General features: G+C 44.4%; 1 protein-coding gene across 1 annotated transcript in view; it reads right to left on the bottom strand.

Annotated features, from left to right (window-relative positions):
- The window catches only part of Slc16a2 (solute carrier family 16 member 2), a 123386-nt gene extending 117685 nt beyond the window's left edge, over positions 1-5701 (bottom strand). The window contains exon 1 of the mRNA XM_048417763.3: positions 5075-5701. Within this exon, the coding sequence (XP_048273720.1) occupies positions 5075-5516 (442 nt within the window). The 5' untranslated portion in view covers positions 5517-5701. The remainder of the gene's footprint in view (positions 1-5074) is intronic.
- Positions 5702-15306: the final 9605 nt, after the last annotated feature.

The following is a 15306-nucleotide window of genomic DNA, read 5'->3' as shown; positions in this document are numbered from 1 at the left end:
GCCTGGCTGCCACATATGATTATGCATGCTTGTAATCTGAGTACTCAGGAGGTAGAGACAGGAGGATCACTGCAAGTTTGCGGGCAGCCTGTTCTATGTAGTGAGATCTTGTCTCAAAAGACAATCAATCAATCAAACAAGCAAGCAAGCAAACAAACAAAACAAGTCTTCTCTAGGGTTTACAATCCAACCCCAAGTGAGAGTTCCTTTCAAGACAAAAGATCCCATTCCACCACGCATACAATCGAAAACAGACAAACAAACAAATTCATCAAGAAATTCTTTCCTTTTAACAGACAACAACAAAACAAAGCAAACCCCAAAGATGTTGATGGGAGGAGCAGGGCACCCTCCTGAGAAAGGTTGAGGTAGCATCCCTTACATACTTCTGCGAATGTCGGTAATCTGGCTATTTGCTTATTCTTCACAGAAACATTGCCAAATGCCAAGAAAATAAAAATCCTGTGAAAAAGGAAGAGCACTGCATGCCTGCTGCCTCATTAGGCACACTCTCAGCCAAACCCAGAGCAAAGCTAAAGTTAACCAGGAATGACATGAACGCAATCACAGCCTTCTCTATGATGGCAAGCAGGAGCCACTCTCTGCTAGGGGAGCCCCAAGCCAGTTACAAAGACGCCCTGTCTGAAGCCCCCTAGTAGAAAGCTCTGTATCACATTCAGAAATCTTGTTTTCCACTTCTAGCCTGAAGTAACAGCAAACCAAGGTCACACTGACCAAGCATTTCTGAGAAATGAGCTGTAGGAAATTAAATTTTAAGAGAGGGATCTGGGTCTGGAGAGTGAGCCCAGTGGTTAAGAGCACTTTTGCTTGTTGCAAAGACCCAGGTTCTATTACCAGCACCCGCATAAAGCCAAATACCCTTTTGGGCATCAGGGCATCAGGCACACATGTGATGCATAGACATGCATGCAGCAAAACACTCATACACATAAAATAATAAAAATAAATCTATTTTTTTTTAAAAGAGAGGGGTTCAAGCTGAGGCCCGAGGGAGTGTTTTCAGCTCAATGCCGTTGAGGAACAGGGTCAATTACTTGGAAAGAGCATCATACAGATCTACCCTGCTAACAGCAGGCCAAGTTGAGAGAGTTCTTTTGGAAACTCAGTTCTCTGCTGAGCAGGACATTTTGGGAAAAATATATGTAGGCTCCGAGTAGCTCTTATACACTGAACAAAAATGGTGAGTCTTTTTAATGGTACACGGGTAGTCCAATAGTCCTTAAAAACAAACAAGATAGGAGAATGATGTCTGTGTGGTTTTCTTGGATTTCCTAATATACTCCCAACCCTACCTAACTGACCTTTCAGGAAGCTCAACAAAGTTTTGTCTGCCTGAATGTGTCAAAACTTATGCTAGGCGAATAGTAAAGCATAAGCCACCCACAATTCTAGAAGGATATAATGTTGAGGTTAGAAAGTTCACATAGCTGACTTTTCCCATCTTATAGATAGATAACTGAATTACCAGGCAGGCTGGGAACACAAGCTGTGTAACTCCTAGTTACTGTCACTTTTATCATTGAGACCCCCAGCTTTGAGGGGGTTCAGATTTGGCCTGAGGTATTGCTCTTTTTAGACATAGAATAAGTTTCGCTCTTCCAACACCACTAGGAGGAGGAGTTGAGAGAAGAGGAGAAGGAGAAGTTGTTTACAATGATCACTTGAGGCCACTGGACAGTGAACCAAGGCTCTGGATTCACTCAGCTAGCAGCTCCAACGAGCATTTTCTTGTTCGGTTTTCCAGTGTCCTAGCCTCTCATCTTCATTCTTCACAGCATGAATCAAGGTCACAAATTGGGAACCACTTTGGTTGGGGAGGAGGCAGAGGAAGGATTTGAAAGACACCTAGCTTATGGTGACCTGAAGCACCGTGGTCATTGCTGAGCCAACAGGATCTTGTTCTGCTGGAAAGCAGGCACAAGTCTTCAGTCAAAATTAGAGGTAAAAAACAATGACATCTTGAATTTTGTGTGTAAATGGATGGAAGTAGAAAACACTATCCTGAGTGAGATAATGCAGACCCCAAAATATGATTATGGTATGTACTCACTCATTAGTGGATCCCAGGATCCCTTTATCTGCCAGTCTCCCAGGCCTAGGTCCTAGGGAGAGTTGGCTTCCCTTAAATGAGCTGAAGAAAGGACACAAAATACATAGCTGGAGGCACACCAGAACCTCAAAACCACAGAATCCACAAAGATTGTATATTACCTGCTCTAGGACAGCCTAAATTCCACTTTCCTTCTACCTATTCCTTGGCCTGTGCCCAGAGAACCCATGTTTGGAATTTTCTATCAGACATCAAAATTACCTTTTTCTGGGACTTTCAGCACTGCAGAATCTTGAACCCATAAAGTCATTCAACACAGCTTCATGGCTAAGTCAGTGTCAAGCCTAAGCAAAAACAGTTTGGGTTGCAGAATACCTCTGATTGTAAAACCTCACATTAATAGAACCGGACAATGCACCATTTCCTTATGTGCCCCCCAGACTGGTTATTGGGCAAATAATTGCTGATAAAGACAGTAGCAAAATATTAAGCTTTCCCTATCTATTTGATATGCCAGGGCTGTGACATAGGTGGTCAGGGAATTTTGAAAGACGGAAGAGAGTATATAAAGGCAAAGACAATTGGAATCGCAAGATTTAAACAGTGGCTTGGGACAGGCATGGCGGCCCTTGCCTATAATCCTAGCACTTGGGTATTGGAGGCAGGAGGACTGTCACTAGTGTAAGGCTACTACAGGCTACCCAGCAAATTCTAGGCCACCCAGGGCTGCATGACAAGGCCCTGTCCCAAAAGACAAATTAATAAGCAGCTTTCGCTAAGGGTCTCAAGGTAATGCTGAGGATGAAATGTTTCTGTAAAATACAGAATGTAATAGGGTGTTACTGACTTCCAAAATAAAAACCGAGGCTTTCCTGAGAGGCCCAGTATCAAAAATGACCTCAGAGAAATCACGATATACTTCAGCAAGGACCCATGCCAAAGTATTCTCAGACCCTTGGGACATACCAAATTCCTTTCTGTCTCTTCCTGACCTATACTCTCTATAGTTTAAACCAATAACCCCAGCTCCTCAGAGGACCTAGTCTGTGTTAGCATACACGCTAGCCACACCTCTGGGAAGACCACAGAACCACCACCCCCTCCAGCTGCACTGTGAGGTATTGACCGGAAAGTCCCTACCAGCCCTCCCCCTGAGTCTCCTATGATCACCTACTTTGAAGTCTGTTCCGCAGCAGAGAACCTCTTCCTGGTAAAATAGTGGGTTTTCCAAGTTTTATTGCGTGTTCCTAAGGCCCCAGCTCTAGATCACATCACATAAATGCAGGGGCCTAACTTCAGCTCAGCCTCCACTGCTTCCCTTTAAGTTTCGCCTAAACTTTGCCACTGACCCTGAAGGCCACTAGCCTGCCTTCAACCACAAGGCAACTCTCAGCAGGTGCCCACCCCCCAGTAACCTAGGCAACAGCCTGTGAGCCTAACTTGGCTGCTTTCCCAAGAGCCCCTGATCTGCATCAACGCAGGAAAAAGGTGGTCCTAGGGAGTGTAGACACAGTCTTCCAAGCGGAGTTGTTCATGGAGTCCGGGGACCCCTCCACTCCGTTATAGAATGGCCTAGACTGTTGTGAGACTGCCATTTACAGTCACTGAGCACACTCGAAATCTCCTCAAGTGGGGCCTGTACACTGCAGCTGTGCCAATGGGTCACAAGGTCTGAGGCACAAGAGTCCCAAAGCCCCTTCTGCCAGACAGTCTAGCAAAGCTGCAAACAACACACGTTCTCAACTGAAGACTGTGGGAGAGGCGTGTCTAAAAGCAGCCCTCAAGTGGGCATCCCAGAATTCAAGGTTTCTATTTCACTTGCTAATCCCCAAGTCCCCTCTTTTTGAGGTTGGCAAGAGAGGACCCTCGCAGCTCCAGGAGAACACTGTGTTTTCGACTTTTTCCAAGTAGGGAACTTGAGGAGGTGATGAGGGCACTTGCAGCTGGTCTGACAGCCCAAAGAGAGGGACGGATTTTCATGAACTGGTATGGTAAGCCCCCAGCCAGCCCCAGAAACTCTCTCATCACAACGGCCACGGTGCTTCTGTAGAGCGAATGACTCTATTTCCCCAGATCGCTGAAGGGTATCGGTGATAAGGAGTCTGCACACACAGGGTCCCATACCCAAGTGCCTGGAAGGCGAGGGCTCTGTCTCCAACCTTGCCCAATCTTAGGGATGACCAAGTCATTCCCAAGCCAAAACTGGAGTGGCGGGGCCAAAAAAACATTCTAACTTCGGAAGAAAAGAGGCCCCCATCAAATAACAGACTTGTAGGGGCACCAGAGACCACGCAGCTGAGGTATGGAGAGAGCCGCAAGACCCATTCTTCCTGCCGCCTCGACTTTTGCGGCTCGACTTCCAGTGAACAGCGAGCAGCTTGCTGCCCGGGAACAGCAGGCGACCGCCTGGCCTGGCTGGGCCATACCCACAGCAGGCAGAGACGAGCGCACACGCCCCCCCCCCACGCACTCCTCCCTTTCTCTTCTGCAGACACACACGCCTACCATGTGTTTGACTCTGAGCGAAGAGTCATCAGGATTCCTTAAGTGGTTTTGACAGAAAACCCGCTCTGGTCCCCGGAAGGAACAGAGGCTGCTGCAAAGACCCGCTGTTCCGTGCTTCTCTCTTGGAACCCTTCAATCTTCCTACTCTCTCGTGTTGCTCCCCACCTCCGCCCCCAAATCCTGCAAATATTTTCCCCAGCACACATGGGCAAAGTACTTTAAACAATCTAAAAGGTGAGTCTGGATTTGTCCCAGGGCAAAAAGTTCATTGCTTTGCCTGTAACCAATGAATGCCCCAGCTCTCACCCTCCGTACTGCTTGAGCCTAGGTCTCGTCTGCCCAGGCTGCCCAGAGCCCTGCAATCCATGCCCTAGCAGGACATGGGTAAGGAGTAAGAAAGGCGCTTTGAAAGAGCGCCTTAGACCAAGAGGTATGGGAGTGGCGATGAGGGCAGACATCCTTGCCACAATGCCAGGTGGGGCACGTGGGACCACTCACCTGCTTGGAACTCCACTTGACGATTTTTCTCTTTTTCCTCTTCTAGTAGCATGGAGTAGAGGATCCCAACAGAGTTATGGATGCCGAAGATGGAGCCGTTGCACCAGGTGGCTGCAAACACCACTATCCAGCCGAAGCCACCTTCGGGAGGCTGGAAGCCACGCGCAGTGCCTCGGGTCTCCACTGTGGGCGTGGGCTCGGGTTCTTGCACGGGCTCAGCCTCAAACCCCAGCTCCGGCAGGGGTGCAGGATCGGGTAGGGGCTGAGGCTCAGGCTCAGGCTGAGGCTCGGGCGGGGGCACAGGCACCGGCTCGGGTTCAGGCTCGGGCTCTGGCTCGGGCTCCGGCTCGGGCACCGGACTACACACCGGCTCCTGATATTCCTGGTTTGCCTCCTGACAGGGCCCCTCAGCTTCCTCGCTCGCCGGGCTTGGCAGCGCCATCGCGGCCAGGGGACTGACTGTGGCTTGCTGGAGCCGGAGGAGCTGTTGTCTGGCTGGTACTTGTTTCTGCCGCTACTGCTGCTGCTGCCGCTCCGAGCACTGCCGCTGCTGCTGCCTCAGCCCCTACCTCCTCCTCCTCCCAGCGCCTAAGCTGGCCAGCCCGTCCCGCGACAGACGGTCCCTCGAGCCCTCTCCTTCTCCTCCCCCGTCCAACCCCCCTCCTCCTCTCCCCACGTCATCTCTCTCTCCTCCCCCTCCTCCTCCCTCCCACCTCTTCCTCAACAGGCAGCCGCTACAACCTCGCTCTTCTCCTGGCCCTTCCTCCTCTTCTTACTCGCCTACCTACTCGAGGCGCTGCTGCCACCCCCAAACTCCTCTTTCAAATTACTGAATCCTATTCTTGTTTAGATGCTTAGAAGAAGAGTTAAATTAGCAAAAAGAGCAGAAACAACCTTGCCCTCTTCTCCCCGCAGGTCCCAGAACCCACATTGATCAAGCCCCAGCCTCAAAGGAAGACCCTGTCTGTTCTTCGAGTTCATGCCCTCCTTGCTTACAAGCAACCTTCAACTAGACTGGTCCTGGGAACCCCAAGACAAGAGCTAGTCCGTGACAGACCCCACCCTGTCCTCGGGAGTCCTTGTGTTCCCACTTGGACTCGAGACGAGTGTCCTAGAGGGTACAGCCTGGGCTTAGGACAGAGGGTGCACATAATCTTCTCAAGCCTGGAACTCAGACACCCCACTGACCTGCGCACCCCTCAGAGTCGGGCCCCCTACCCCCGCGCTTCCCGGCAAATCCCTGGCGGGACCGAGGGGAGGAGGCGGCCCCGAAGCGAGGCCCGCCCCTCCGGGCAGTCAATCAGGGCTTTGTTTGCGCCAACCTGGAGCCCAGAGGAGCCACAGAGGGCCGGGTCTAGGCTTGGCCAGGGCAGACTCTGGGCCAGGGACCGGGCCAGGAAAGGAGGGAAGTACAGTGGCACCAGAGGGGGCCCAGTTCAGGCCCCCTGCAGGACACAGAGCTCAGCTTAGGTTCCTCTTGGCTCTCTGTTTCATACTCAGGAGCAAGAAATGGGGTCCAGATGAAGCTGCTAGTTGGTCAAGGGCTTTCCAGCCCCTGACATCCTGGTCATGGGGCCCGGACCTCCGCTTTTCGAGTGCCTTGTACTCTGAAAAATCCCTCAATGCAAAGGGATGTCTGCTAACCACCCACTTCCCTCTCCCACCCACACTTCAGGCACAAACCTCTGAGTCCCACTTAATGTCCAAGATTCAGACCTCAGCCCTACCACGGAAGGGAGGGTTTGTTCTCACGGGAGTGCCTGAGTCCTAAAAATGGGAAAGGGGACTCTGTCTTACTGGTGAGCAGTGGTGCCCAGCTCAACTCTCATCCACGCGGTAATTCCAAGCAACTCTGCTTTTCCTAAGGGTCTTCACTTGCACTAGCAAGAGGTAAACGCCGAGCCCCCCCCCCTTTTTTTTTACCTTGCATCTGATTAACCTTTCTGCTAGGTGAAAAACTGTCTGACAGTTGGAAACGCAGCTCAGGGCTCCTGGGCTTCTTCTGATGCTAATGAACGCAGTCTTTAAGCACATGAGACGGCCGGCCGCAATTGGGTGTCAAGGATAGGGATGTCCTGTGGCTTGTGGTTCCATGAAGGAATCAACCAAATTCACAGATCACAGAGTCATGCCAGCCTGCAGAATATCATCTTGAAAATGAGCAAAGCAGGTCACCTATTGATGGGTAGCAAATGTTATTACTTGCTTCCTGTGGCCTCCAAACTGAAGCAAAACTAAGGTCGGTCATTTATTGCCCTAAGGTCATGGGGGCAAGGCAAATACAAGCTAAAATTTAAAGCAAATTTTCACATAGAAAAGTCAGGGGTTCCCTATGGTTCAACACAGGGATCGAGAACTTGTTGCTAGGATGGGGGAGAGATATGAGCTAACCAAGCTATGGAACGGTTCTGGGGAAGGCTATGCACGACATGGGCCTTGAGCATTCAGTGAGATTTTTAACAAGTGGCATGGAGGTGGTTTCCTTAGAGCATGCCCTGACCCCAAGGGACAGGGACACAGAATCTACTCATAGAAAGAGGAAAGTGAAAGTTAATCAGGCCAAAAAGTTAATATGTATGATGCTTCTCCCAGGGAACACTTGCATTTTAATAAAACCCTACAAGGCTTTAGCCATGAAGAATCATAGACATCCTGAGTACTGAGTCTTAAGGTCAGCTTTACAGCCAGGGAGGGCTTACCACTCACATTGTCAGCTGCTCCCCCAGGAGAGATCTAAACTTGGGATCTTCTTGGAAAGAACCTGACTGACACCCTGAAAGGAGTTCTTTCCAATCCCAGGATGGAGTAAAACCTAGAGTTCTGTCCCTCATCTCCATTCCCGGTGTCTAAATTCTATGTCCCTTTCAGTTTTAATAGGTTCATCAGGTTACTACAATAGAATGTGGTGGATGGAGGAGGTGGTGACACTCACCGAGAATCTCCTGTAAGCCTAGCACCATGCTAGGCCCTTTACATACATGATCTCATATAATATTCACAGCAATGAGAAAACAGGGCCCAAGAGGTTAAGTCAGTTAAGTTTACAAAGCCAGTAAGAGGTAGAACAGGTATCTTTGCCCATTTGTGTGATTTTAAAGTATGTGCCCCACCCAGGAGACAGGGTTATGTAACCTATCATTCTAGCAATACATGAGGTGCAAAGCAGTCCTCCCTTCTTTAGAAGGCACAGGTATTTTTTTAATGGCTAGAGCACTGGTATGTGGAGACCTGGATTTTAATGATGGTTATACTAATCCAGCATGTGTGATCTTAAACAATTTCTTTATCTTCAATATAAATTTCTCTCTACTCGACAGAATTAGTAAATGTCATGCTGGGAATTATAGATTTTTACTTGGGATATGTAAGTGCTATGATTTCAGTAAGTGTCCTCTAAAAGCAAGTGTGCTAAAGACCTGGTTGCCAGCATGTGGCACTATTTAAGTCACTAGGAACATGCCCCTGAGGTTGATATTGGGACTGTGACTTCTCCTCATCTTTCTGCTTTCTGGCTACTATAAAGTAAACATCTTTTCTGCCATGTGCTTATTCTAGGATCTACTATAATGACACAGGCCAAAGGCAGTGGGATCACATGACTATGAAGTAAAATCTCTGAAACTCTGGGCTGTGGCGACCCTTCCTTAAGAGTTGATGATCCTTGAATATTCATCATGCATAACAGAAAGTTAACCCAAGAATGCCAGTGAAGATTTTTGAGTCAGAGACTAACATCACAGGTGCAATTTTGAGAGAAAACTGTGGTGATAGTATGTATCGAAAGTGGCTTGGATTGGTTAGAGGTATAGAAAACAAGCATCAAATACATGTGATTTTTTTCCTGCAAATCTCTAAATCAGACCTGGCTAACAAACGTCAGGGTAACAGATCTTCAATGAATATTTACTATTTGTAGAATCATCTCTTTTGCCCAGGTTCATGAGTAAGTACCCAATAGCCCTTGGAGCTCTTTAGTTGACTTGTCTAGCTATGGACCATGGAAAAGCCTAAGGGAAGGTTTTCAGTGTTATTCCAAGTGAGACAACACGTTTCCCTTCTGTTCTTAACAGATTCAAGCCCACAATGGAACCATTCCAAACAGTTACGCCTTTCATTCCTTTAAGAGAGGAAAAAACAGAGTGGTGTTTTCCTAAGTCAGAGCTACATTAGAATCACTTAGAGGGCTTTGTAAAATATTGACTCCTAGGTCCCCTGCAGTCAATAGCTTCTGAACATAATATCTAGAAGTGGAACTTACAAACACATGGTTTTACCAAGGCTCCTAGTAATAGTGATTCACTGTCAAGTACAGAAACCACAGAACTAAAACAATGGTTCCCCAACATTTAGATTTTAAAGACTAGTAAAGATTCTCTCCAATGTCTAAGTCCCCAACATAATGCCAACTTTTAATGTCAAATGGAAACACATATCATCACTAGTATGACATTAATGAAATAATATTTTAACATCAGAATATAGCAATGTACAAAAAAACCCCATAGTCTTTAATGAGAAAAGTCTTAAAAGAAGTCAGTTGGTAGCATTTTCTTCTTGTGTACCAGTAGGCACAGAATGTCAGACTGTCAGGGGCATGGAGATGAATGTTTTGGATTCCCTGGACTAAACAGCTCCCGAGAAACCTTTCTGTTGTTCAAGCTTTCTATTTTAGTTCAAAGACACCCCTTTGCCTTAAGTTTTTCTTATTCTCCAACAGAGTTTACTGGCTAATATGGAACTCAGAGGGCCTTTCATATTATCCCTGTGCCCCGTGTCCAAGTCATTGTACTAAGTACTTGAGAACGGATAGTACATTGAGATTATTCTCAAGAAGGCAAGTGCATTGTCTTTCCCTCCTTCACTCTTCCTTATTCATCTTTGTAAGGAAAACTTAAAGGTTCGAAGAGTTCTGATGATGCCGCACTACCTTTTCTCTAATAGCCAAATAGGATCGATTGTGAAAAGGAGCTTGGGTCCTTTAGCAGTGTCAGTAACAACAGCAATAAAACATCCAAAGGCAGAGCAGACTTTGGTTTCATTGTCCATAATCAAGAAGGGTATTGATGGGAACCCATATTACTGGGAAATGAATTTGAATGTTGACACCTTCTGATGGCCAAAGTGGAAGTATGGAAGAGAAAAGATACTGGGCATAGTTTGGTTTCAGTTCGAGCCAGAAGGCAATTCATAATAATAGGTGCATTAAAAACGAATCAATTGACCATATGCGCAGAGCCTGCTTCCTGAATGCCAAGGAGAAGCAGGCTGCTCAATAGTGAGGCTATTATTAGAGTAGCTATGGAGGGGAAAAGATAATAGAAGCAGCAGGGGCATTATGAAAAGAAAGAAGTAGGAAATACTTAACCCCATCAGGGCTATCAGGGCAAAGCCTGAAGTGAAAGAGTAAAATGGTGGATTAGTTTATTGATTATATTTGAGGAAGAAATGGAAAGATGGGGTTCTTTAACCTTTTGCTAGTTTATGCCTTTCATTAATTCAAGAAATAATTATTAACTCTGTTTAGACCCTATATAAGCATATATTTCAGGAACTTTCTACAGTAGTAGGTTTTCAAGTCTTTAGTTCTAGTTATCCTTTACCATATTTCTTCCTCTACCTTCCCCTTCCACCCCCATCTAAGCCTTTCTGTTCTGTTACTTCCCTTTCCCCCTTCACAGTACCTTCATCCTATCCCCTTTCTTTGAACACCTCCGTGGCTCCTTTCTGGTTTCCTGCTCTCTGTAGATATTTTAACTTAAATACATTTCTAAAGATTCAAAACTAGCATCCACACATGTGGTGTTTTTCTTTCTGGGTCTGGGTTAACTCACTTAGAATTATTTCTAGTTCCATCCATTTACTTGTGAATTTCATAATTCCATTTTTATTCACAGTGGAAGAATATTCCATTGTGTATATAAAGCACATTTTCATTAACCATTCATTTATCGATGGACACCTAGACTGCTTACATTTCCTGGCTATTGTAACAGAGCAGCAATGAACATGAATGAGTAAGTATTTCTTTAGCAGAAGATAGAGACCTTTGACTTTAGACCAAAGAGTGATATAGCTGAATCATATGTAGTTTTATTTATAGCTTTTGAGAAATTGTTACACTGGCTTTCACAGTGGGTTGCACCTGTTTGGCATTCCCACCACGAATAAAATTCCTGGTACCACATACGGGTTACCTCTTTTTGAGCTGTTGATTAATGGAGTCCTATAGGGGCCCCCAAACATTATGGAATATTGCCATTATTACTCTTGGTTACCCTCTATAACTTGATGGTAAGACCCTATTGCTGAAGACAACACATACCTGAGTCATAAGACAGAAAAATCAAGCTGGTACTGACTGAGAATCTTGCCTCTAAATGAGATATGTATATCACTCCCTCCTCCCACCGACTCAGGGGTCATCATGCAAGAGGGAGTAGGCAGATTGTAAGACTCCAAGAAAGTAGATATCAGTAGCAAACCAGTGCTTGTCAGACAAGACAGTATAGTTGCACACATGAACTTCCGGTAGGTGGGACTGGATGCACAAGACTGACACAAGATCAAGTCAGTCAAAATATCGGCGTGGATGGGGGAGGGACTCATGAATTTGCACCCCTATTGGTTCCTGGTGAAGGGAGAATCAATTTTCTTCAGAGATGTGGGAACATCTACTAGAGTTTCACGCTGTAGCTCAGGTTGGTCTGGAACTTGCTGTGTATCCTAGGCTAGCTTTGAACTCATGATACTTCTGCCTTAGCCTCCCAAGTGTTGGGATTATAGCCACTTAACAGCACACCTAGCTCCAAGCTCCTTATTTTATAAAGAAAACTGAAGCCTGAAGAGAATAAAAGATTTACTTAAGCAACATCTAAATTGCCCAGTTTCCATTCTGATTACTGCAAATAGCTATAGAAAATAACATAATGTAACAGACAAATGTCTGAGGTAGGACCATTGTTTTACAGTGGTTGGGCTATACAATGATAATGAAAAGTGGCAAACATTGTGAAGCAAGTGAAGTATCAGAGACAGGAGGAGAGAAATGCTTCTCACCACCTGCTGGAGCGTCTTTCAGCTGAGGCTTTGGGAGCATTGTACTTGATCGATTTTTATTTTGTTTTGGTCAATTTAGGAAATGTTTCCCCTTATAATGTCCCTTCACCTGTTTCTCTTAAATTTAGCCCTTTAGAGATTAAGCATTCTCAGTCTAGATAAAAAAGTGACTCACACACATCTAGAAGGTGAATTCTTCTAGTACTAGCTAGTAAATATACTGCTACAAGGGCTCAGGAAGGCAATGAGGGAGACCTAGGAGTAGTTAGTGCTGGGTGAGGCTCAGGGTAGCAGAGAGAGGGCTGGGGTAGAGTTTTTGTTGCTTGTAGTCTCCAATAGTGCCTGTATTACCTTGAGAAGGAGTTCCCAGACTCCAAGACAGCCACAGTCCCAGGATCATAAGAGCCTCAAAGTCCGCTGCCCAAGGAAGATCTTACATAGCACAAGATAGAGAAGTAGAGTGCTGGGCTTTGGACCAGAATCAGGTGTCAGCAACCAAGTTGGAAGACAGTGACCAGTATGCTCTGGCCCAGGGGCCAAGTTTCAAGTGCAACTTGCTGACCCTGCAGATAAGAGAAGCTAGTTAAAAGGACTGTGAAAAAAAATCACTCAAATGGAGCAGGGGCAAGGGTACAAGGGGCAGAGGTGAGGGAGTTGGCTAGAGTGGAAGGACATAGAAGAGGCAGTTTATTTTTCTCCTTCAGTACATATTTACAGAGTTCCCTCTGTGCCTGATTAAATGCACTTTTCCTGGGGCCTCTTTCTGGATGGAGGAGGAGTCAAAGGGAGTATTTTGTTGAAACTTCTTGAAATGTTAATCCTCTTGCTCAAGGTCATAGTGTGAATGGGACCCAGTTTAGTTCTTCACCTCGCAGTTTCTATCCAAGGACATGCCTCTATACCACCCTACCTTCTATTATTTTGAATCTATACTCAATAAGGGATACTGACCTGTAGTTTTTCTTTTTGTTATATCCTTACCTGGTTTTGCTACTAGACTCATTCCTTCTGTTTTGTTTGTATAATTTAAAAAGAACTGGCTGGATATCTTCTTTGAAAGACTGATAGAATTTGACTATGAATCTAAGAGCTTGGACTCCTTAGTTGGAAGCCTTTCTATTATTGTTTCAGTCTCTTCATTTGCTATGGGTCTGTTTAGGTTGCTGATCTCTTCTTGTTTTAATTTTTGTAGTTTGGATGAATTTAAAAATTCATTGGTAGAAATGTTTCCATATTTATTTTTGAATCTGTTGATTTGGGTCCTCTCTCTTTTTCTGTTGGTTAGTTGAATCAAGGAGCTATCTATTTTGTTTATGTTCTCAAACAACCAGCTCTTTGATTCATTGATTCTTCGTATTTCTTCTATTTCATTCATCCCTACTCTAATTTTTATTTAATTCTTCCAATCTACTGTGTTTGGGTTTTACTTGTTTTTGTTGTTCTAAAAATTCTCTTTCATCATTAAGTCTTTTATTTGGGTTCTTTCTGATTTTTAAATGTAGGCACTTAATGCCAGACTTTGTTGACTCCCCATGGGAAGCCTTACCTTTCTGAGGAGTGGATGGGGGCTACGGGGAAGGGTGGGACAAGAGAAGGAGAGGGAGTGGGATCGGGGATAGCTATGTAAAATGAGAAAAGATTGTATTAAAAAATTCTTAATAAAAATTATAGTCACTTAAAAGTTTATATTTTTTCCCATAGGACTGCTCTTAATGTGTCTTAGGTGGTTTTTTTTCCTGTGTTGTGCTCCATTTTCATTTAGTTTCAGGAATTTTTAATTTATTTCTTGAAGTTTTTTTGATCCATTCAGTAATGAGTTGTTCAATCTTCATGTGTTTGCATATTTACTAGATATTTATTTGTTGTTGATTTTAAGTTGTATTGCATTATTGTCAGATAGGATTCATGGAGTTATTGCAATCTTTCTGAATTTATAAACATTTGTTTTGTGTTACAGGATGTGTTCTATTTTACAGAAATTTCCATGGATTTTGAGTAGAATGTGAATTCCTTGGGGTTTGGGTGGAATATTCTGTATGTATCTGTTAAGTCCACTTGATGTATGATATCATCTGATATATTACATCATTCTGATGTCTCTCTGCTTGTTTTTATGTCCATATGATCTGTTTATTGGAGAAAGTAGGATATGGAAATCACCTAACATTAATAGGCTGATGCTACTCTTTATCTAAGTTCACTTTATGTGAAAACAGAACCATCAGAGTTTAGTGCATATATGTTTAAAATTGTAATTTACTCTTGTTTAACTCTTCCCTTGATTAGAGTGGGATTGCCTTGCTTATCTCATCTGCTTGGTTTTCATTTGAAGTCTACTTTGTCATATATTAAGATAGCAACATCTGCTTATTTCCTGGTCCCATTTGATTGGAACATTTTGTCCGTCCTTTCACTCAGAGGCAGTGCCTATATTTAAAGCTGAATTTCTGGTAGATGACAAATAGATGGTTTTGTTTCTTGATCCGTTAAGCCAGCCTGCGTCTCAATTTATGGGTATAGGAATAAGTCAACAGGAGTCATTTTAATACTATATACATTTTGCAGAATAACGATATTAGGTTCTTCCCTAGGGCCTATGACATGTCTAGCTGTAGGTTGTTGGCCCCGTTAACAGTGCCAGGTATGGATTCCATCTGTTTTTACCATGTTTACTGCTGATTTTCTCATATTAGTCATGAAATAGAAACAACCTAGATGTCCATCAAGTGACTAATGGACAATGTAAATGTTGTACATTTATATGACAAAATGCTATTCAGCAATTGAGAAGAATAAAATTATGAAATTCACAGAAAAATGGATGAAACTGGAAACTATCACCATAAGTAAGGCAACCTATTCCCAGAAAATCAACACATATTTCCTCTCCTACATGGGTATTAGTTTTCAATATTCAGATATGTGTATTTCATTTGTAATATTCATAGAGATTAGGAAACTAATGAGGGGCTATAGGGGACAATGGGATATTTTCAGGGATGGAACATAGAATGTAATGATATAAATAGGAAAAGTAGATTAATTAAATAGGAATAATTAATTGGGGTAGGAGAATGGAAGGGTAGTTAGAAGAGTAAATATAAGGAGGGTTAACTAACATTAAAGGCCTATGAAATATGCCACATGGAAAACTACTTATAGAATCTACTTGAAAT

Source organism: Myodes glareolus, chromosome X (assembly GCF_982192425.1).
Source record: "Myodes glareolus chromosome X, mMyoGla1.1, whole genome shotgun sequence".
Classification (NCBI taxonomy): Eukaryota; Metazoa; Chordata; class Mammalia; order Rodentia; family Cricetidae; genus Myodes; species Myodes glareolus.
The sequence above is the reverse complement of the archived record's forward strand: the minus strand, read 5'-3'. Positions and strand labels throughout refer to the sequence as shown.